The sequence below is a fragment of the Balaenoptera physalus genome (genome assembly GCF_965194825.1).
Source record: "Balaenoptera physalus genome assembly, chromosome: 3".
NCBI classification, from domain to species: domain Eukaryota; kingdom Metazoa; phylum Chordata; class Mammalia; order Artiodactyla; family Balaenopteridae; genus Balaenoptera; species Balaenoptera physalus.
In genome coordinates, this window is record NC_138890.1 from 52,931,136 (window position 1) to 52,954,697 (window position 23,562).

At 39.2% G+C, this 23,562-nt stretch overlaps 2 protein-coding genes across 3 annotated transcripts in view; one reads left to right on the plus strand and one right to left on the minus strand.

Moving 5' to 3' along the window:
* The window catches only part of LOC309657191 (uncharacterized protein), a 165,467-nt gene that overhangs the window by 28,634 nt on the left and 113,271 nt on the right, over nt 1-23,562 (plus strand). The gene's annotated exons all lie outside the window — the stretch shown is intronic.
* Nucleotides 11,538-19,647, minus strand: SPINK14 (serine peptidase inhibitor Kazal type 14 (putative)). Its single transcript, XM_082454354.1, is given in 5 exon segments — nt 11,538-14,703; nt 15,657-15,765; nt 15,768-15,792; nt 18,641-18,678; nt 19,572-19,647. Coding segments are annotated over 5 exon segments (288 nt in total). The 5' UTR covers nt 19,642-19,647; the 3' UTR covers nt 11,538-14,657.

The window sequence follows — 23,562 nt, forward strand, 5'->3', positions numbered from 1 at the left end:
CCTTCCTCTTCAGTCTTTTGGAGGAGTTTAAGAAGGATTGGTATAAGTTATTCTTTATATGTTTGGTAGAATTTGCCTGTGAAGCCATCTGGCCCTGAACTTTTGTTTGTAGGGATTCTTATTTTTGTTTTTGTTTTTTATTACAGATTCTTTTTTGCTTCTAGTGATTGGTCTGTTCTAATTATCTGTTTCTTCTTGATTCAGTTCAGTGGACTGTGTGTTTCTAGAAAGTTGTCCATTTCTTCCAGGTTGTTGAATTTGTTGGCACATAATTGTTCATAGTATTATGTTTTTTTGGTGTTTCTGCAGTATTGGTTGTAATTTCTCTTCTTTCATTTCTTATTTTGTTTATTTGGGTCTTCTGTTTTCTTCCTGGTGATCCTGGCTAGAGGTTTGTCAATTTTGTTTATCCTTTAGAAGAACCAGCTGTTGGTTTTATTGACTTTTTTTCTATTTTTTTAAATCTTTATTTTCTTTCTGATCTTTATTATCTCCTTCCTTTTGCTGACTTTAGGTTTTGTTTGTTGTTCTTTTTCTAATTCTTTTAGGTGGTAGGTTAGGTTGTTTATTTGAGATTTTTCTTGTTTCTTAAAGAAGGCCTGTATCGCTGTGAACTTCCCTCTAAGAACTGCTTTTTGCTGCATCCTGTATGGCTTGTGGGATCTTAGTTCCCTGACCAGGGATTGAACCTGGGCCATGGCAGTGAAAGTGCTGAGTCCTAACCACTAGACCACCGGGGAATTTCCCATAGATTTTGTGTGGTTGTGTTTTCATTGTCATTTACCTCAAGGTATTTTTTAATTTCTTCTTTGATTTCCTCATTGACCCATTGGTTTTTTTAGAAGTGTATCATTCATTCTCCATGTAATTGTTTATCATTTCTTTTTCTGTGGCTGATCTCTAGTTTCATGCCATTCTGGCTGGAAAAGATGCTTGAAATAATTTCTGTACTCTTAAATTTGTTGAGGTTTGTTTTGTGCCCTAGTATGTGGTCAGTCCTAGAGAATGTTCCATGTGCACTTGAAAAGAATGTGTATTCTGCTTTTTTGGGGTGTAATGTCCTGAAAATATCAATTAAGTCTAACTCTTCTATTGCATCATTTAGAATCTCTGTTGCCTTATTGATTTTCTGTCTCCAAGATCTGTCCATTGATGTGAGTGGGGGGGTTAAGTCTCCTACTATTATTATATTCCCATCAGTTTCTCCCTTTATGTCTGTTACTATTTGTTTTATGTATTTGGGTGCATAAGTGGTGATGAGTGTTATATCCTCTCCTTGTATTGATCCTTTTATCATTATATAGTGTCCTTCTTTGTCTTTCTTTATAGCCTTTGTTTTAAAGTCTATTTTGTCTGGTATGAGTATTGTGACCCTGCTTTCCTCTCATTTCCGTTTGTATGAAATACCTTTTTCCATGCCCTTACTTTCAATCTATGTGTTTCCTTTGCCCTAAAGTGAGTCTCTTGTAGGCAGCATATTGTAAGATCTTGGTTTTGTTTTGTTTTTTAATCCAGTATGCTACTCTGTGTCTTTTGATTGGAGCATTTAATCCATTGACATTTAAGGTAATTATTAATAGACATGTATTTATTGCCATTTTAAACCTCATTTTCCCATTGATTTTATATTTTTTTCTTTGTCCCTTTCTTTTTCTTTTTGTTTTTTCTTTTGTGGTTTGATGATTTTCTTTTGTATTATGCTTGTGCTCTTTTCTTTTCGGTTTTTGTGAATCTATTGTATGTTTTTGATTTGTGGTTACCCTGTTTTTCAAATATATTAATCTCTTCCTATGTCTGCTTGCTTTAGACTGGTAGTTATATAGCCTCAAACACATTCTGGGGGAAAAAAATCTACATTTTCTTACTCTCTTCCCCACATTTTATGATTTTGATGTCCTCTTTTATAGCTTGATGTTCATCCTTTTGCTGTTCATTGTGGTTATCATCGCTTTCATAGAAATTTTTTGATTTTTAAAAAAAATCTGTGTACTGGCTTATTTGAGTGATATACCTTCCAATTATGATTTTGTCTGTCCTATAGATTCTTACTTCTTTTCTATTTTGAGAAGACCTTTCAATATTTCCTTTAGCATAGGTTTAGTATTGCTGTATTCTTTTAGGTTTTGCTTGTTTGGGAAATTCTTTATCTCTCTTTCTATTCTAAATAATAATCTTCCTGGGTAGAGTATCCTAGGTTGTGGGTTTTTCCCTTTCAGGACCTTGAATATTTCTTGCCACTCCCTTCTGGCCTGCAACATTTCTGTAGAGAAATCAGCTGATAGTCCTCTGGTGGTTTCCTTTAATTAGCTCTTTGTTTTTCTCTTGTTGCCTTTAGAATCCTCTCTTTGTTAGCTTTTGCCATTGTTATTATAGTATGTCTTGGTGTAGTGCTATTTGGGTTTATCTTGTTTGAGACCCTCTGTGCTTCCTGTACCTGGATATCTGTTTCCTCCTTTAGGTTTGGGAAGTTTTCAGCCATAATTTCCTCAAATACATTTTCAATCCCCTTTTCTCTTTCTTCTCCTTCTGGGATCCCTAGTATGTGTAGATTGGCATGCTTTATATTATCCCATAGGTCTCTTCTATTGCTTTCATTTTTTTTCATTTGGCTTTCTGTCTACTATTCTGATTGGGTGATTTCCATTGTTCTATCTTGCAGGTCATTTATTTGTTCTTCTGCATTATTCAGTCTGGTATTCATTGCCTTTAGCTCAGCTTTCATCTCTGCAAATGAGTTCTCTAATTTTTCTTAGTTCCTTTTTATAGTAATCTGCATTTCTATCAATAGTTCTTCTTAATTCCTTCAGTATTTTCATTATCTCCTGTTTGACTTCAGTGTCTGTTAGACTAAAGTGGTCTGTTTCATTGATTGCTTTTTCAGGGGAATTCTCTTGATCTTTTAATTGGGAGTGGTTCCTCTGCTTCTTCATTTGACTTATATTTCTCTGGCTGTATGAGCTTGGGAGAAACCATTATCTACTATGGTCTTGGAGGGCTATTTTTATGTGGGAGCGTTCCTGTTTAGCCTGTGTGGATTTAATATATTTTGTTGCTAGGGCTATTTTTAGTGTGGATGCCTGTTGCCTCTTTCCTCAGTATATGCTGGATGTTATTTCCCTTGATAGGAGGTGTGACTGGTGTTGTGGTGACCAGAGCCTGCACTCGATATTGAGCAGGACCTCCTCTTTGTGCTGTGGTTGTCACTGCCCTGTCAGGGGCTGGGTCTGTTCCCTCGTTGTTGTGGTAGAGGGCCCCAGATCCATTTCTGAGCTGCATTTTTGAGCTGTGTTGGGGGGTAGGTGGGATTGGGGTGCTCCCACTGGGAAAGGAGCTACTGAGTATTCCTCTGCCAGAGCTGTTCACCAGTGAGTGTGTTCTGTTTTTTCACCTGTCACCCATTGTGCAAGCTCACAAAATACACTGTTGTTGGCACTGCCCTTGGCCCTACCTCAACTGTGGGAATGTCGGCATTCAGACCCGGTGTCCCTCAGGCATTGTTTTCACAAGGCCACCAGCACAGATCCATTGAAGTCAGGTCCCAAGACTGCTGTAGTCATCCACCTGGACCCGCTGTGGCCTACAGCTGCTAAGGCCAGGTCCATCTTGGCCACAGGAGCACCCATTGTCCACTCGGATGTCTTGCAGGTGCTGAATTTAGAAAGCCAGTGGTGGTTGGTGTAACTCTGAGGCTTGCGCAGCAGCAGGGAGACATTTTTAGCCTTGCTTCCTAAGTTGTGCAGCCCCTGAGGCTTAGTTCTGGTTTCAGCCCTGCCTCTGAATGTGGGCAACCCATTTGCAATTGTTCCTGGAGCCCGCCAAGGTGGTAGTTGGGGTGCAAGAGCCCACCAAGGTGGCAGCTGGGGAGCGGAGTCTGCTGAGGGGTGAACCCCTAAGACAGTGGCTGGGGCGTGCTCTCCTGGAGCCTTTGGAGGTGGGGGCTGGCATGTGCATAAAGAGGCTGCTAAGGTGGCCCCACCCCCTCCTTTTGCATGCCACTTTGCAATGGCACTTTGCTTCTATGGCAGGCCTGGGCTTCTTCCGCTAAGACTCCCAGATGAGACCATATCACACTCCAGCCCATTCAGGCTGTCTTCGTGCAGCCAACTGCAGTCCTCTCACTGGGTCTGTCCTCTAAACCCCAAGTTTCAGCACCCAGTCCCAACCCATACCAGCAGACGCATGTCTCAGGCTGGGGCACACAGGGTGGTGGCATGACCGTCTGTATAGGTCTCTCTCTGTTCTGCCTGCCACAAACTGTTTATTATGCTCTTCTCTGAGCCTCTGAAGCTCTCTTTCTGTCCCAGCTGATCTCCCCACAGGTGAGGGCGTTTCCCAGGGTGCAGGAACCTTTCCTCTTTTTCAGCTCCCTCCCAGGGGTGCAGGTCTTGTCCTGCTTCCTCTTTTTTTTTTCCCATTCATCCTACTTGGTTACATGGAGCACTTTCTTGTCCTTTCAGGTGTTTGAGGTCTTCTGCTAGTGTTCAGTAGGTGTTTTGTGAGAATTGTTCCACCTGTAGAAGTATTTTTTGATGTGTTTGTGGGAGGAGGTGAGTTCCACGTCCTTCTACTCCGCCATCTTGATTGGAGCCCTGTATTATCACCATTTTAAGTGGTGAGAAGTATGTAGCTCATTGAGCATTAGCAACTTGCCTCAAAATCATATTATTGGTATGTTATGAGTTGCTTATAGGTCTAGTCAAAGTTACTGATTTAAACGGCAGTGCTTTACTGCCACCTTATGGGTAAATGGGGTTTGTTAAAAGTTCTTCAAGAGTTATTATGGTTAAAGTTGGGCATAGAGTGCCTGTAGCAGATGAAAAACGTATCTTATGAGTCATACTAAGATGTTTGTATTATAACTCACAAAAAATAGTGCTTTTTAAAAGCAGATCATATTTAAATCATTATAGAATGGAGGCAGAATTATGTCTGGGAGAAGGGAATGGAGGCTGAGGTAATAATAAGAATATAAAAATAACCCATGAAATGTGATGAAGACTTGGATTAAATACATGTTTATGGGTTTAATTTATACTTAAGATGAAATAAGGAATATATAGAAATTATATATTGAAATTGAGTTTGAGTGAGAAAGGACTCAGAGTAGTGACATTAACTTTCATTAACTCAAAGCACATGGAGGAGCACATTTAGAAAGGAAAAAATAAAATTTATATTGGATAGATTGATTTTAAAAATTCTGAGCCAGTGAAATTAAGATGTTTACTATCTGATACTAAGAAGATGGGTACAGTCTCATGATGTGAAAATGTGAGTTGTAAGTATATATAGGCAATAGAGTAATTATAGTTGTTGAGAGGGATTGTCAAGCAGAGGAGGTGGGGATGGGTAAAGGGAAGATGGCAATGACAAAAACCTGGGACTGATCAACAATTAGGGATTTCAGACAGAGGGATTTCAAAATTCAAAACAGCTGCTGCTGCTGGTGGGTGGGGAGAGAGAGGGAGAGAGAGAGAGAGAGAGAGAAAGCACAGGCAGTTGTTAAAGCTAGGAACGCTAAGGGGGATGCTCCTTTCATGTTGACAATGGTAGGGTATTTGTGGAGTTGATCATCTTTTAGGGGTTGCACTGAAAGGAAGGAAGTCTTGCATTTAGGTAAATATGCTCACCTCCTTTCCTTTTTTGAAAATGTCTACTCTCAAATAACAGAAAAAAATATTATTATGAAAGTTCTTACTGTTGTGTATAGGAAATTTAAGTAAACGTCTTATTATCCTCTGTGGGGGGGGGGAATTGTATTATTATAGAGCATGATCTTATCTTTTGGAGTCCTTACAAAAAGTAAAATAATGACATTGTACTCTAGTCTAGACTTTAGAAGATATCAGAGGAAAACATAAGTACAATGACATGATAAAGATAAAGCTGACTTCTACTTTCGGATAATATGGAGTAAGAGAGACCAGCTATGCTTCCTACCTGAAAAGACAAAAAATCAGACAAAAAATATGAAACAATGACACTGTCTAGTCAGACAATGAAGAGTGCTGATTCCTGAGAGATGGGAAACAAATATGGTAAGCTCTATGGTTGGCCTTGGTTTCTGCATTGTGAGAGATTCTAGGAATAGGAAAGAGGAACCCCGATAGGGCAAGTGGATTCCCTGAATTGAGGAGACAGAGCTGAGAGGAGAGAGACCAAAGTGGCTATAGTTTGCAGGACCACGGGAGAACTGTAGAGAAAGCTCAGCAGATTACTGATTTGTGCTTATGTGTGAGGAAACTACCCAAGGCTAAGAAAGAACCACCAGAGAGGATTAGAGATAACAGAGCCCATGTCTCATACAGACCTGGTAATGGTGCTTGTTCCTATTAGCCAGACCAGAAAACCTTATAATCCATGGTGCAATGAGTAGAGTACTCAAAAGGGTCTTGCCTCAGTCATGAGGAGTAATTAGCCCACTTAGTGAATACTGCACTGATCCCATCTAACTCTTAAAAGCAAAATTCCAGAGGATAACAATATTTCCAAGTAACTGAGCTATGTGTCAGAACAAAGCTCAGGAATATTTCTAGAAATACAAAAATATTCAGAACCAAACAAGGTAAAATTCATAATGTCTAATATCCTAAAATATAATCTATAATGAGAAGAAAAGCAGCAAACCCAGAATGGACACAGATATTAGAATTAGCAGATAGAGCCATAAAAATAGTTATTGTAACTGTATTCCAGATGTTAAAAAAAGTTAGGAATGTGGAAGATATAAATCTAACTTGTAGAGATGAAAATTAAAATGTTTGAGATGAAAAAGCTACTGAATGGTGTTAATCGAAGATGGATTACTACTGAAGGAAAAACTTTGTGAACATGAAGTCAAAGCAATAGTGTTGGAAACCAATCCTCCCTGGAGTTCTTGGTGTTCCTGCATGGCCCAGGACTCAGAGCAGTGGAAATTGACACACTATAAAGACAGAGACTGTCATTTTCCCCAAAGCTATTTGCTTTTCATATTCTAAAGATGATAGACCCAAGATGATTGTTTCCACTGATTTACCCTAAGCTCTGTATGGTAGAGACTGCGTATTCTGCCAATTCAGATGGCATCCTTCCCTTGGCGCCTCTGTAACAGATACCCAAAGTGTCAGTGGGAGAAGTCCATTGGCTTCTTTCTAATAAGATGCTGAGATAATTTTAAGAGGACCCTGGAGCCATGTGTCCCCCCATGTAATCAGCATGGTAGTTAAGGTCAAAGAGCCAACAGAACGTATAAATAATCTGACAACAGTCTTATAGGATATTCAGAGTCAAAAGAGATATTCTTTCCCAGGCCAGTAGGGAGCAAGCTGCTGAGGAAAAGATAACATGTTAGTTTTATGTTAGTCTTCTTTCCATATAAAGTATGTGTGTGTGTATATGTGTGTGTGTGTGTGTGTGTGTGTGTGTGTGTGTGTGTATATATATATATATATATATATATATATATATATATATATGTAAAAGAGACAGAGAGAGAGAGAATATAACCCAAAGAAGAACATGTCCCTATATGTTTCAAAGGTTAAAATGTGTCAAGAGTGTCAAGAGAACTTAAGAAAAAAACCAATGATCAATGGGACATTCATGAATACCATTAATGTAGACCTCTTCTACAGAGAAAAGGGGGCTGGTGAAAATGTAGGGCCCTGCTGATCCAAGCCAGACATGCATAAATGCCTCTGCTTCAAGGCTGAGTCTGAAAGTGAGATTGTTTAATGTGGAAAGTAGGAAACAGGAATGGCCAGGAAGAGCACAACACTCCACGTTTCCTTTTTCTTTTTTTAATTTTTAAATTTTATTTATTTTTTTATACAGCAGGTTCTTATTAGTCATCAATTTTATACACATCAGTGTATACATGTCAATCCCAATCGCCCAATTCATCACGCCACCACCACCACCACCCCCCGGCCGCTTCCCCTCTTTGGTGTCCATACGTTTGTTCTCTACATCTGTGCCTCAAGTTCTGCCCTGTAAACCAGTTCATCTGTAGCATTTTTCTAAGTTCCACATATATGCGTTAATATATGATATTTGTTTTTCTCTTTCTGACTTACTTCACTCTGTATGACAGTCTCTAGATCCATCCACGTCTCCACAAATGACCCAATTTCGTTCCTCTTTATGGCTGAGTAATATTCCATTGTATATATGTAGCACAACTTCTTTATCCATTCGTCTGTCGATGGGCATTTAGGTTGATTCCATGACCTGGCTATTGTAAATAGTGCTGCTATGAACATTGGGGTGCACGTGTCTTTTTGAATTATGGTTTTCTCTGGGTATATGCCCAGTAGTGGGATTGCTGGATCACATGGTAATTCTATTTTTAGTTTTTTAAGGAACCTCCATACTGTTCTCCATAGTGGCTGTATCAATTTACATTCCCACCAACAGTGCAAGAGGGTTCCCTTTTCTCCACACCCTCTCCAGCATTTGTTGTTTGTAGATTTTCTGATGATGCCCATTCTAACTGGTGTGGTGATGCCTCATTGTAGTTTTGATTTGCATTTCTCTAATGATTAATGATGTTGAGCATCTTTTAATGTGCTTCTTGGCCATCTGTATGTCTTCTTTGGAGAAATGTCTATTTAGGTCTTCTGCCCATTTTTGGATTAGGTTGTTTGTTTCTTTAATATTGAGCTGAATGAGCTGTTTATATATTTTGGAGATTAATCCTTTGTCCATTGATTCGTTTGCAAATATTTTCTCCCATTCTGAGGATTGTCTTTTCGTCTTGTTTATGGTTTCCTTTGCTGTGCAAAAGCTTTGAAGTTTCATTAGGTCCCATTTGTTTATTTTTGTTTTTATTTCCATTACTCTAGGAGGTGGATCAAAAAAGATCTTGCTGTGATTTATGTCAAAGAGTGTTCTTCCTATGTTTTCCTCTAAGAGTTTTATAGTGTCTGGTCTTACATTTAGGTCTTGAATCCATTTTGAGTTTATTTTTGTGTATGGTGTTAGGGAGTGTTCTAATTTCATTCATTCTAATTTCATTTTACATGTAGCTTTCCAGGTTTCCCAGCACCACTTATTGAAGAGACTGTCTTTTCTCCATTGTATATCCTTGCCTCCTTTGTCATAGATTACTTGACCATAGGTGCATGGGTTTATCTTTGGGCTTTCTATCTTGTTCCATTGATCTATGTTTCTGCTTTTGTGCCAGTACCATATTGTCTTGATTACTGTAGCTTTGTAGTATAGTCTGAAGTCAGGGAGTCTGATTCCTCCAGCTCAGTTTTTTTCTCTCAAGACTGCTTTGGCTATTCGGGGTCTTTTGTGTCTCCATACAAATTTTAAGATTTTTTGTTCTAGTTCCGTAAAAAATGCCATTGGTAAATTGATAGGGATTGCATTGAATCTGTAGATTGCTTTGGGTAGTATAGTCATTTTCACAATATTGATTCTTCCAATCCAAGAACATGGTATGTCTCTCCATCTGTTCGTATCATCTTTAATTTCTTTCATCAATGTCTTATAGTTTTCTGCATACAGGTCTTTTGTCTCCCTAGGTAGGTTTATTCCTAGGTATTTTGTTTTTTCTTGCAGTGGTAAATGGGAGTGTTTCCTTAATTTCTCTTTCAGATTTTTCATCATTAGTGTATAGGAATGCAAGAGATTTCTGTGCATTAATTTTGTATCCTGCAGCTTTACCAGATTCATTGATTAGCTCTAGTAGTTTTCTAGTGGCACCTTTAGAATTCTGTATGTATAGTATCATGTCATCTGCAAACAGTTTTACTTCTTCTTTTCCAATTTGGATTCCTTTTATTTCTTTTTCTTCTCTGATTGCCGTGGCTAGGACTTCCAAAAGTGTATTGAATAATAGTGGTGAGAGTGGACATCCTTGCCTTGTTCCTGATCTTAGAGGAAATGCTTTCAGTTTTTCACCATTGAGAATGATGTTTGCTGTGGGTTTGTCGTATATGGCCTTTATTATGTTGAGGTAGGTTCCCTCTCTGGCCACTTTCTGGAGAGTTTTTATCATAAATGGGTGTTGAATTTTGTCAAAAGTTTTATCTGCATCTATTGAGATGATCATATGGTTTTTATCCTTCAATTTGTTAATGTGGTGTATCACATTGATTGATTTGTATATATTGAAGAATCCTTGCATTCCTGGGATAAATCCCACTTGATCATGGTGTATGATCCTTTTAATGTGTTGTTGGATTCTGTTTGCTAGTATATTGCTGAGGATTTTTGCATCTATAGTCATCAGTGTTATTGGTCTGTAATTTTTCTTTTTCGTAGTGTGTTTGTCTGGTTTTGGTATCAGGGTGATGGTGGTCTTATAGAATGAGTTTGGGAGTGTTCCTTCCTCTGCAATTTTTTGGAAGAGTTTGAGAAGGATGGGTGTTAGCTCTTCTCTAAATGTTTGATAGAATTCACCTGTGAAGCCGTCTGGATCGAGACTTTTGTTTGTTGGAAGATTTTAAATCACAGTTTCAATTTTATTACTTGTGGTTGGTCTGTTCATGTTTTCTACTTCTTCCTGGTTCAGTCTTAGAAGCTTATACCTTTCTAAGAATTTGTCCATTTCTTCCAGGTTGTCCATTTTATTGGCATAGAGTTGCTTGTAGTAGCCTCTTATGATGCTTTGTATTTCTGTGGTGTCTGTTGTAACTTCTCCTTTTTCATTTCTAATTTTATTGATTTGAGTCCTCTCCCTCTTTTTCTTGAGGAGTCTGGCTAATGGTTTATCAATTTTGTTTATCTTCTCAAAGAACCAGCTTTTAGTTTTATTGATGTTTGCTATTGTTTTCTTTGTTTCTATTTCATTTATTTCTGCTGATCTTTATGATTTCTTTCCTTCTGCTAACTTTGGGTTTTGTTTGTTCTTCTTTCTCTAGTTCCTTTAGGTGTAAGGTTAGATTGTTTACTTGAGATTTTTCTTGTTTCTTTAGGTAGGCTTGTATAGCTATAAACTTCCCTCTTAGAACTGCTTTTGCTGCATCCCATAGGTTTTGGATCGTCGTGTTTTCATTGTCATTTGTCTCTGGGTATTTTTTGATTTCTTCTTTGATTTCTTCAGTGATCTTTTGGTTATTTAGTAACGTATTGTTTAGCCTCCATGTGTTTGTCTTTTTTACGTTTTTTTCCCTGTAATTCATTTCTAATCTCATAGCGTTGTGGTCAGAAAAGATGCTTGATATGATTTCAACTTTCTTAAATTTACTGAGGCTTGATTTGTGACCCAAGATGTGATCTATCTTGGAGAATGTTCCGTGCGCACTTGAGAAGAAAGTGTAATCTGTTTTTGGATGGAATGTCCTATAAATATCAGTTACATCCATCTGGTCTATTGTGTCATTTAAAGCTTCTTTTTCCTTATTTATTTTCATTTTGTATGATCTGTCTATTGGTGTCAGTGAGGTGTTAAAGTCCCCCACTGTTATTGTGTTACTGTCGATTTCCTCTTTTATAGCTGTTAGCAGTTGCCTTATGTATTGAGGTGCTCCTATGTTGGGTGCATATATATATATATTTATTTATTTATTTATTTTTAAATTTTTTTATATTATCAACATTTAAAAAAAAATATATTTATTTATTTATTTTTGGCTGTGTTGGGTCTTCGTTTCTGTGCTAGGGCTTTCTCTAGTTGCGGCGAGCGGGGGCTACTCTTCATCGCCATGCATGGGCCTCTCACTATCGCGGCCTCTTGTTGCAGAGCACAGGCTCCAGACTTGCAGGCTCAGTAGTTGTGGCTCAAGGACCCAGCTGCTCTGCGGCATGTGGGGTCTTCCCAGAGCAGGGCTCGAACCCATGTCCCCTGCATTGGCAGGCAGATTCTTAACCACTGTGCCACCAGGGAAGCCCTGCATATATATTTATAATTGTTATATCTTCCTCTTGTATTGATCCCTTGATCATTATGTAGTGTCCTTCCTTGTCTCTTATAACGTTCTTCATTTTAAAGTCTATTTTATCTGATATGAGTATAGCTACTCCAGCTTTGTTTTGATTTCCATTTGCATGGAATATCTTTTTCCATCCCCTCACTTTTAGTCTGTATGTGTCCCTAGGTCTGAAGTGGGTCTCTTGTAGACAGCATATAGATGGGTCTTGTTTTTGTATCCCTTCAGCGAGCCTGGGTCTTTTGGTTGGAGCATTTAATCCATTCACGTTTAAGGTAGTTATCGATATGTATGTTCCTATGACCATTTTCTTAATTGTTTTGGGTTTGTTTTTGTAGGTCCTTTTCTTCTCTTGTGTTTCCCACTTAGAGAAGTTCCTTTAGCATTTGTTGTGGAGCTGGTTTGTTGGTGCTGAATTCTCTTAGCGTTTGCTTTTCTGTAAAGCTTTTGATTTCTCCATCGAATCTGAATGAGATCCTTGCTGGGTAGAGTAATCTTGGTTGTAGGTTCTTCCCTTTCATCACTTTAAGTAAATCATGCCACTCCCTTCTGGCTTGTAGAGTTTCTGCTGAGAAATCAGCTGTTAACCTTATGGGAGTTCCCTTGTATGTTATTTGTCGTTTTTCCCTTGCTGCTTTCAATAATTTTTCTTTGTCTTTGATTTTTGCCACTTTGATTACTATGTGTTTCAGTGTGTTTCTCCTTGGGTTTATCCTGTATGGGACTCTCTGCACTTCCTGGACTTGGGTGGCTATTTCCTTTCCCATGTTAGGGAAGTTTTCGACTATAATCTCTTCAAATATTTTCTCTGGTCCTTTCTCTCTCTCTTCTCCTTCTGGGACCCCTATAATGCGAATGTCATTGCGTTTAATGTTGTCCCAGAGGTCTCTTAGGCTGTCTTCATTTCTTTTCATTCTTTTTTCTTTAGTCTGTTCCGCAGCAGTGAATTCCACCATTCTGTCTTACAGGTCACTTATCCATTCTTCTGCCTCAGTTATTCTGCTATTGATTCCTTCTAGTGTAGTTTTCATTTCATTTATTGTATTGTTCATCTGTTTGTTTGTTCTTTAATTTTTCTAAGTCTTTGTTAAACATTTCTTGCATCTTCTCGATATTTGCCTCCATTCTTTTTTCCAGGGTCCTGGATCATCTTCACTATCATTATTCTGAATTCTTTTTCTGGAAGGTTGCCTATCTCCACTTCATTTAGTTGTTTTTCAGGGGTTTTATCTTGTTCCCTCATCTGGTACATAGCCCTCTGCCTTTTCATCTTGTCTATCTTTCTGTGGATGTGGTTTTTGTTCCACAGGCTGCAGGATTGTAGTTCTTCTTCCTTCTGCTGTCTGCCCTCTGGTGGATGAGGCTATCTAAGCGGCTTGTGCAAGTTTCCTGATGGGAGGGACTGGTGGTGGGTAGAGCTGGCTGTTGCTCTGGTGGGCAGAGCTCAGTAAAACTTTAATCCGTTTGACTGCTGATGGGTGGGGCTGGCTACCTTCACTATTGGTTGTTTGGCCTGAGGCAACCCAACACTGGAGCCTACCCGGGCTCTTTGGTGGGGCTAATGGCAGACTCTGGGAGGGCTCACACCAAGGAGTACTTCCCAGAACTTCTGCTGCCAGTGTCCTTGTCCCCACAGTGAGCCACAGCCACCCCCGCCTCTGCAGCAGACCCTCCAACACTAGCAGGTAGGTCTGGTTCAGGCTCCTCTGAGGTCACTGCTCCTTCTCCTGTGTCCCGATGCGCACACTACTTTGTGTGTGCCCTCCAAGAGTGGAGTCTCTGTTTCCCCCAGTCCTGTCGAAGTCCTGAAATCAAATCCCACTAGCCTTCAAAGTCTGATTCTCTAGGAATTCCTCCTCCTGTTGCTGGACCCCCAGGTTGGGAAGCCTGACGTGGGGCTCAGAACCTTCACTCCAGTGGGTGGACTTCTGTGGTATAAGTGTTCTCCAGTCTGTGAGTCACCCACCCAGCATTTATGGGATTTGATTTTACTGTAATTGCGCCCCTCCTACCATCTCATTGTGGCTTCTCCTTTGTCTTTGGATGTGGGGTATCTTTTGGTGAGTTCCGGTGTCTTCCTGCGATGATTGTCCAGCAGCTAGTTGTGATTCTGGTGTTCTCACAAGAGGGAGTGAGAGCACATCCTTCTACTCCGCCATCTTGATTCAGGCAAGACTGGTAGTTCTGAGAATGCTCTTATACCTTCATTTAATTTCTAGAAAGCAATTTCCTCTCAGACAAGAGCTGTGAAAGCTTAGAGCACTCTCCCAGGGTGTACTTTTTCCATACCAAGTCTGTCTTAGACAAACTAGAGCTGGTAGATGGATGACTACTCTGGTTACAGCTGCGAGGGGAAGCTCAGCTGGCTATTTTAGACATGTTTCCTATTAATTGGGTTTTTTTTTAATTCTAAAGGAATATGGAAGAAATTTCTGTTGTCTTCCTTGGAAGACAACCAGGAGCCTTTACATATTGATAGATTATTTCATAGTTTATAGTATCAGAGACCTGATTAAGCCCTGTGTTTGTCTCTGACCTTTGGCTCAAATGTTCATTTTGTTCTACTTCTGAGGCTTGAGACACAGATCTGAGACCCTTGTTAAATGAGACTTTCAGAAAAGTTTATTTATTAGGGAGAATATGGAAGGCAGCGAATCAGTGAGGGGAGAGGTCTACAAGCTCACTAGGGGTAGCTCTCTGTCACTAGGAACACATCCAAGGAGGGGTGAGTTGCAAGAGAAGGATTTTCTCAATGGAAAGATAAAAAAAAGGTACTTCTTTCATGTCTGAGTCCACTCAGCATTTTCCATCATGCAGAAATCTAATTTTTCCCTGAGATTTCCTAAAGGAAGAATCAGAATAAATATTTCATTAATAGAGTGTCAGAGCTACAAAAATACTTGTAAAATTATCTATCACCCTTATTTTATATTTGAGGAAACTAAGAGCATAAAGGGCATTGATTACAGACAAAAGCCAGGTTATTGGATTTCCTACCCTGTTATCCTTCCATGATTCTAAGATGCCACTGAAGATACTATGACCTATACTATAAGCTCTTTGAAAATAAGTTACTTAATCCGGCCTCAGCTTATGATATATGAGGCATATCAGTCTTCATCTTACTCTGTCAATACTCTTACACTTTGGCTGAATTCCTCATTAATGGGGGTGGCCTGAGATGTACACATTCCTATCTCATTGCTCTTTGTGAAAATTACAAAATGATCGTTGGGTGGAGGGCTCCAGTCCGGTGCCATGGGGAGAGTTTTTCTCCCTGTAAACTTCACTGTCTTATACAGAGATCAACCCTGAAGCCACAGTTTTGTGAGACTTAGTGTCTAATCACTGATAATCATGTCACATAAATCCAAAAACTAAACTAGCCAGAGGACCCAAACTTTATAGTCACCTATCCTAGCTCAGAGTTTCAGACACATATGAAGTTGAAGATATCTGAGAGAAGGCAAAAGTACAGTTTGTTTTAAAATCAGAGAATTTCAAGGACTCAAAGGGATATTTAAAGCTTCAAGTGAAAAAAATCTATCAATTGGCATATGGGAATGCGACTGCTGAGAGAAGAAAGGGCCTAGCAAACACTACTGAGTACAGCAAGTCTGCTTTCTACTCCAGTGGGCTTTGTATTGCCACATGTTCTCCTGAGCAGGGACTGATTATTATCTGAGCAAACTAGAGCAAATTCCTGGCTTCAAGGCTGTTGTACTTGGTAGAAGAGGTAATCACCTTGCACTAAGCTTTTTCGTTGTTCTCTTCTTTTCTCCCAGTATTACTCACATGCTCTCAACACACAAGATGCAGGGGTTTTCATAGGTTACCAAATTGTTGCCACAGATGGGTTGATATATACCAGGGCAGGGGTTCACTGTTCCATTGAACCAACTCAATCTACTTTCTTATATGGACATTTCACCTGAAATTGAGTTGAAAAGAATGATACGATTAGAATTACACTCACAGACACCTCTGGACTTTACTAGGAAAATCTAAACATAGAATCATATCCTAGTCTGACAAAAGCTCTCCAGCTTCTCCCTCCACAAAACAAGGGAACCAGAACCCACGTATGTCCATCAGCTAACAACGTATGTGATGCCCTTGTTGTCGGGACCTCCTGACAGGAAGAGAGAAAGGAGGCCTGCTATGCTATAGTGGGAAAAGGAAGAGTGCGTTAACAGGACAGATTTGGGAAATTTAGCTTCTCTCTCAGTCTCCTTTATTCTCAGACTATTTGACCTGGAATTAGTCTTAGAGATTTTCTATGGCAACTCGGCTAAGGAAACTGAAGCCCATAATTAGAAAAGATGTTTCACTGAAATCTATATGCCTTGACTTAAAATATTTATCACATCTTATCTACTAAAAATATCTCCAAGCTAACTCTTATCTTGAAGTTGTGAAACATGAGATCATTTAGAGTAACTCCCTGATTTTGTAGGGAAAACTGAAAACAAAGGAAGGGGCATGTCTCAGTGGCACCAGAACCCCTGTCTGCTTGCAATGTTGGTATCAGTGATGGCTTGAGAGCAGTGACTCTGGGATGATTGAGCTTGACCATGATAGTCTCAGGGGCTCTATGATTACCATAAGATAGGTAGATAAAGTACCTCTAATACAAGGTGAGAAGGAGTTTGGGCTGAGTATTTAGAGAAAGAGGGATCATATTTGAGCTCTTCTCCCTTCTTCCCTTATCCAACACCACCACCATGGCCAGGCCACCACCATCTGTCTGTCACCCAACTAATCCCTCCACTTTCTCCTTTCCTCTGTAGCCTCTAATTTCTGTAATTTAAACATCCATTGAATCATATTACTCCTGTACTTATGCTCTTTTAATTGCATTTCACTGCACATAAAAAATTTCTTCTTAGTATAAGCTAAAAGACCCTATGTGATCTGTACCCTTCTGACTTTTCCAACCTTGCCTTATACCACCTTGCTCTTTGCCATTTTCCATGGGTTTTTTTTTTTGTCTTTTTTAAAATTTTGTTTTGTTTTTGCTTCAAATGCTCCATAGTCCCTCCATCTTAGAGTCTTGTGGTTTGTCACGACCACCCAATCAAATGTATTGTCTTTTTCTTGAACCTAAACTCATTCTACCTTCAGAGCTCAGGTTATGACCTACTTTCTCAGAGAGATTTCCCAAAATACAATCCCAACTTTCCATTCCTTTTTAAGTACCTCTAATCAGTGTGTAATAAAGCGTTTGTACAATTATTTGACTAATTCCACACTCCAAAGAATTATAAGCCCATAAGGGTAAGGTCTGTTTCTGATTAGACTAACTTTTGTGTGTCCAGCACATATATTGGCACTTAGTCTTGCTCTATAAATATGTGCAAAATCAATAAGATATAAAATAGTTCAAACTGAATGAATATAGTCAAATAATAGCAAGAATAATTAGTATCATCTGTAAATATAGCTTTTCTTTCTCTTTAGAGTAGGATGTATATTCATCAGGTGAATAGGCTATGTATTCATCTGCTGTGTAACTATAACATCTGCTGCACCCTCTCCCTCCCTCTCTGTGTTCCAGTCACACAGGTCTTTAATCAGTGACTCAAGTAGGTAAATCTTCCTCACTGCTCTCCATCTGGGTGGCTCCTTCTCACCCTTCACATCTCAGATATCCCCATGCCCAAGAAGCCTTCACTGATCACATTGTTGATAGTAGTATCTCTACTGTCAATAGATAGTCTCTATTGTATCATCCTATTTCTTTCATTTGTAGAATTATTTATAGAATTTACTATAAAAACAGTCACTCCCTTCCTTTTTTCTGGCTATTTTTGTAAGCTTCATGAGAAAATAAGTAAGAATGAGTAAGCTTATTTTTGTCCATAAATTGATGGACAAGTGGAGGACTACTCTTGCAGGCAACCTTCTTGAGAGGAAAAATCTAGGACTCAACTCTATGAGGCTAGAGTATAAATCCTGGACAAATTCTATAGACTTTTTTGCTGGAGCTATAGCCTCTGACAGGTTCTGCACTCTGATCTATGGGTCCCTTGAAGGCCAAGCTGCCCTCAAAACATCTTTCTCACCAGTCAACTCATGAATGTATTTTTTTAAGAAGTAAAATTTAAAATTTACTAATGAGACAAAAGCTTGAAGTGCAAATGCTCCTGAAGTGAAGGAGTACAGTGATGCAAATCCACATCAAAAAACCAAAAAAATCTTTCATTTCACCGTTTCCCCCATTTATTAAACATTTATTTTACCCCACAATATATTCAGTGCTCAGAGGTATAGCTGAAAATGAAAAAGGTGTCTCTGTCACTTTGCCCTCATACAAGTTGGAAACAGAATTTGAGGCTCTGTTCAGAAATTTCCTGTTCCTTCACATTTCCTCAGTCTATATCTTAGAGTTGGCGTTTGCCATTCACAACTCCCGTAGGCATTCTCTGCATATCACAGGGCAGTTAGGAGCATTCTTTCCACCAAACTGTGGGCCCCTCCAGAGCAGAAACCATGTTATGCCCAAGTCTGTGGGCATATAAGAACCTGCCCTGCCCCCTGGCAACCGCCAGTGTCCATAAACCTTTTCCAGGCACTACCGAGGGCTCTGTGGTATACCTATGACCAAATCTCAGCTTGGTTCCCACTTTGGGTTACTCTCCTCTGAGCTCCTATACCTACAGTGTACCTGCAACATTCATGTAACATTGAAGAACATCACTTGCCTCAGTAAGGTTCTAAAATAGTAATTCCAAAGAAAACTCAGAGTCTTGGTCCCAGGAAATTTAGAGGAAAATTACCTTAATATTTCCATGTGGTGGCCACCAGTGTGGAGGGCCTGAAACCATAACAAATGAAAATAGTTAAAGAATCTAGTATCTGGTAAGTCATAGCTTAATTTGTTGACAGAATAAAAGAGTTCTAATGTAGTACCAAGAAAGCTTGCAATAATTGAAAACATTATTTCATTTATACATATATTCATTCATTTTTTTAAAATGTGGGGTAACTCTTTTACTCCTGGTAGATAATCAGCAGCAGATTATATAGGTGCATCACTGCCAGTCCAGTGTACCAAATAATTTTTTGATTAACAGTAATTAGCCTGGGCTTGAGAGGATTCAGAGCTGACAGCCAATATATGAAAGAAATGAAGAAATGCTAGAACTTTCAAGAGATCTTTTAACCCAATCCCCATATCTTATGAAATGCCCAAGAATTCATGGCAGATATGTAAGAAGACTAAATGCCCAAGAATTCATGGCAGATATGTAAGAAAACTAAGCTCTTCAGTCTTTGAAGCTAGGTCGCTCTACATGACTTCTCTAAAAAAGGACACAAAAGATAATGACCCAGTCAAATATATGGCAGAGCATTTTCAAAAGTTCTGAATTTTTGTGATGCACTGTGGTGGAGGCATATTGCCAGTCACTTTCACACGTTACCTCACCCAGTCACCCAAGCCCCTGGTCCCCACGAGTTAGGTCTTATAGTCTGCATTAATAGATGGGAAAGCTAAGGCCCCTGCCCATTGGCCCAGAGCCTTTTTTTTTTTTTTTATCACACTCCATTGTCTGTCTCTCTATATATACAGATATATAAGTATAGTAAAATGATACACTTAATAAAAATATATATACACAAAAATCTCAAAGCATTCTCTTCCAGATTATCATGTCACAGCCCAGCAGTCAACCTGACATCCCTGCCCAAAACAGCTACATTACTCACCAGAAGGTAACGTCAAATGTATCAGGATAAAGAATAGAAGTGAGCAGAGTACTGGGAAGGATTTGGCCATTTTTCCTCCTGGTGTGTGCTTAGAATAATGCTCTGAGATACTGCTTCAGGATGTTGCCTTTTGATACAATCACCAGAGAAGAGGTTATCAGGATATTAAGACCACTTTTGAAGTGAATGTTCATCTCCAGTATACCTATTGTATGCTCCTTCTCCGAGAACAAATGCTCAGGAATAGTTAAACTTTGGTTAGTTATAAATAAATGTATAGATCTCAGTGACAGACCTGTGACTACTTAGAAGACAGAAGTAAATCAGAGGTTACTGTTTGGGAATAATTGTATTATGTTAGAATGGAGGTATTTTAAGTGTCTTGAAAAGGCACCTTACCTGACGATTCTCTCAAAATTTTTTTGTTTGAAAGGATACAAAGAAAACGATGAGGCCGCTAGAGGCTTCTAGACAACAAGAGCTTCTCAATAGAGGAAGCAGGTCTGTACTTGGTCATGAAGCAGAGAATGCCTCTTGGGATTAAGATAAAGATTTCTAATACTCCAGTCCTACTTGGCTGTGCTGAGAATCTTCTGACTTGGAAAGCTAAACCCTGTTGGAGCATTCTGAGAGACTGTATAGGGAGAAAAAAAGAAATACTCTTATCTCACAGGAGTTCCAAAGCTATTTTCATCCAGACACAGAAAGGGAGAATTCAGTGAGCAAATCCTCCCTTGGGATTGCCTTTCCTTGTAGCAGCCTTTCTGACCCTAAAGAACGGTATATGGAGGTTCCAGGTCCTGACCAAAGACCACATTGAACTCTCCCTGTCTTCCTGATCCTGCAAAAGTGACCTGGTCCTCCCTGTGTCCTAGAGGCCTTTTTCTCTGCTCTGTAGCATATGTTGATAGGTAATATACATGAACTCCTTGCCTTTATGCTATTTGTTATCTGAGACACTGAAATGTTTCCACAGTACTCCACTCTCCAGGATGTCTGGAGGCTCCTGGCACAATGTCCAGAGCTGTCTGCTTGGCCCGCTCCTGAGACAGTCTATGACTCCATGTTTTTCTAAATACATCCCCATCTCTTCCTGACATCTTCCCTGGATTCTTTTAGGAATGGAGCTTCAACAGTGGAAGATCCAGCTGTACCAGAACACAATGCCAGATACCCACTCTCCCTACAACGTGTACCCAGGTTGACTCACCTCAGAAAGGAAGTGAGATGTAATGTAATTCTTTGTGGCTGGTGCCTCTCCTTTAAGGAGCATGTGTTAGAGCCTCAAGAGGGGATAGAATAGCTGCGTAGGAGAGAGAAGGCACTGACGCATTGTGTGCTGGGCTGAGCAGGCCCTGGGAGGCCAAACATTTAGGATGAGTCAAAGACAAACTCAGCAGGAGGTGTTGGGGAAGGGAGCACAGAGATGCCTACAAGACTTGGGGGGTGGGAACAGATCGCTGGCCAGGGCAGCCCTGTGTGGGCAATCCAAAGAGGCAATAGCAGAAGAAACATACCACAGTAGGAAAGAGCATAGAAGAAGTATCGAATGTTCCAAAACAATAATTAGCGCCTTTGGCCAGAATGAAAAATGTGGAAACAGCTGAGGAAGAGAGGAGGTTGCAGTGACAGATGAGGTCTGTGGATGCCATTTGCAGTGGGTCCAGCCTTGTCCTGTAGCAATCCAGACCTTTACAGCTTTGTAACAAGGAAGATACCTTTATCATAGCTGGGTTTCCTCCTAATTTCTGAACTTCCTGCCTCTATGTTACATTTTGTAGAAAACAATTCTTCTTATGTCAAGGAAATACAAGTTTAGTCTAGAAAATTCAAAAAGTAGAAATATTAGAAAAGAAAAAGACAAGAAACCTCAAAACCCATAGATAACTGTGAAACATAAACTGTATTGAATTATATCATTCCAGTTTTTTAAAAAAAAATCTATATATACATACACAGAGATGAACATATATATGTGTTCTTGTCATATTTAATCAAATTTTTGTAGTATATATTGTTTTACACTTTTTTGACTTAGAAATGTACTGTGACATTTTCTTGATCTTAAATATAGTCATATAGAACATGAATTTAGATGCCTAGTGTCATATTCTATCACATATATGGATTTTTATTATATTAATATTCTTCCATAGTTGCTCAATTAGGCTGATTTCAATTTCATTATTTTTAACAATACTGGAATGAACAACTTTTTATTTACCTCAGTTAATTTGTCTCATTACTTCATTTCAATAAAAGCATAAAAACAGACCTACTGGAAACTTCCAGAAAGGACCTGGGTCACTTAGAATATGAAAGAAGTGGTTTTCGTCCAACCTGTGGGCTCTGTAAGTCTAATATGGAACAATTTGAAAATACCCTGTCACCTTCCTAAGTAAATTGGTCATCTCCCAGTTCAGAGAGGTAGAGACATCCCATTGTTTAGGAAGGATTCTGGACATAAAAGCAAAAGATCAAGTTACAATATTTTTGTCAACTTGAAAAGTAATTTTTCCTCTCTGGACGCAATTTTCCCATTTGCACAATGGGGTAATCAAACCTTCCTTAAGGAACTCTTCGGAGGTTTAAGTGAGCTAACATTTAAACAGCTTGGAAAACTGCCTGCCTCGGCTACTGATATGGGCTTTATAGGCTCAGAACCACAGATTCACTGCATTGTATGAGTATTCAAAGGTAATAATGAGCGTGAAATTACTTCCCATCTGATAACAAATAATTTACATTTTTCTCAACTTTGCTTTGTCACAGATTTTGTTATTAGCAGGGTATCACTGGTTAAATGAGTTCCCGTAGGCCTTCTACTGTCTGGGATTCTGGTTTGTCAGGAGTTGTATGGGCACTGGAAATATAGCAGTGAAAAAGCATGGCATATTCTTTACCTTAATGGAGCTCATACCTTGGCAAGAGAATATTATTAAGTAAATAATTACTCGTGGAAGGCAGACTTGAGGAAGCAAATTTTAACATTTGAGTTTCCTGACTCTTGTGACATTCCAGTATGAATCATGGCCCCTCTGATTCTCATCCATAACAGCAATGAGAAATCAAACAATAATTTCCACAAATCCAATATATTGACTAGGTAAAAGTGAAGCAAACTTTCCTAAGATAAAAGGAATTGCATATTATCAATATGTGACCCTGTTTAATAGCTGCAAAAATAAGATAACAGAGAGAGGTCTACAAACAGTATTTAATCCTGTAGATTAAATACATAAAGGAAAATACATAGAAGAGGAAAAAAATCAAGCTAAAATATTTTTAGCTTTTCCAAATTCCTCCAAATTCCAGTTGAACTAATTAATATTGGGAGAGGAGAGTAAATAAGACTGAGGGATCACATCTTCCTCAAAGAATCCTTAGTCTTTGACTTCCTCATCATCTCTCATACCCATGGTTGAATTCCAGAAGCTACAATTTGGGGCTTTGTTCCTAGATGTCAGGCTTCTGTTCCTAGCTATGAAATAATTCAATTTGTATGTTCCAGTGTCACCTCAAACGAATATTTTAAAAAACCAACTCCTCACTCTACAGTCCAAAGCAGATTCTTTTTTTTAAGTTTGTTTTTTTTTTTTTAAACTTTTTTTTATTATTTTTTTAAAATTTTTATTTATTTATTTATTTTTAATTTATGGCTATGTTGGGTCTTCGTTTCTGTGCGAGGGCTTTCACCAGTTGTGGCAAGTGGGGGCCACTCTTCATCGCTGTGCGCGGGCCTCTCACTATCGCGGCCTCTCTTGTTGCGGAGCACAGGCTCCAGACACACAGGCTCAGTAATTGTGGCTCACGGGCCCAGCCGCTCCGCGGCATGTGGGATCCTCCCAGACCAGGGCTCGAACCCGTGTTCCCTGCACCAGCAGGCAGATTCTCAACCGCTGCGCCACCAGGGAAGCCCTAAGTTTGTTTTTTTTTTGAAGTATAGTTAATTTACAATGTTGTGTTTGTTTCAGGTGTACAGCAAAGTGAT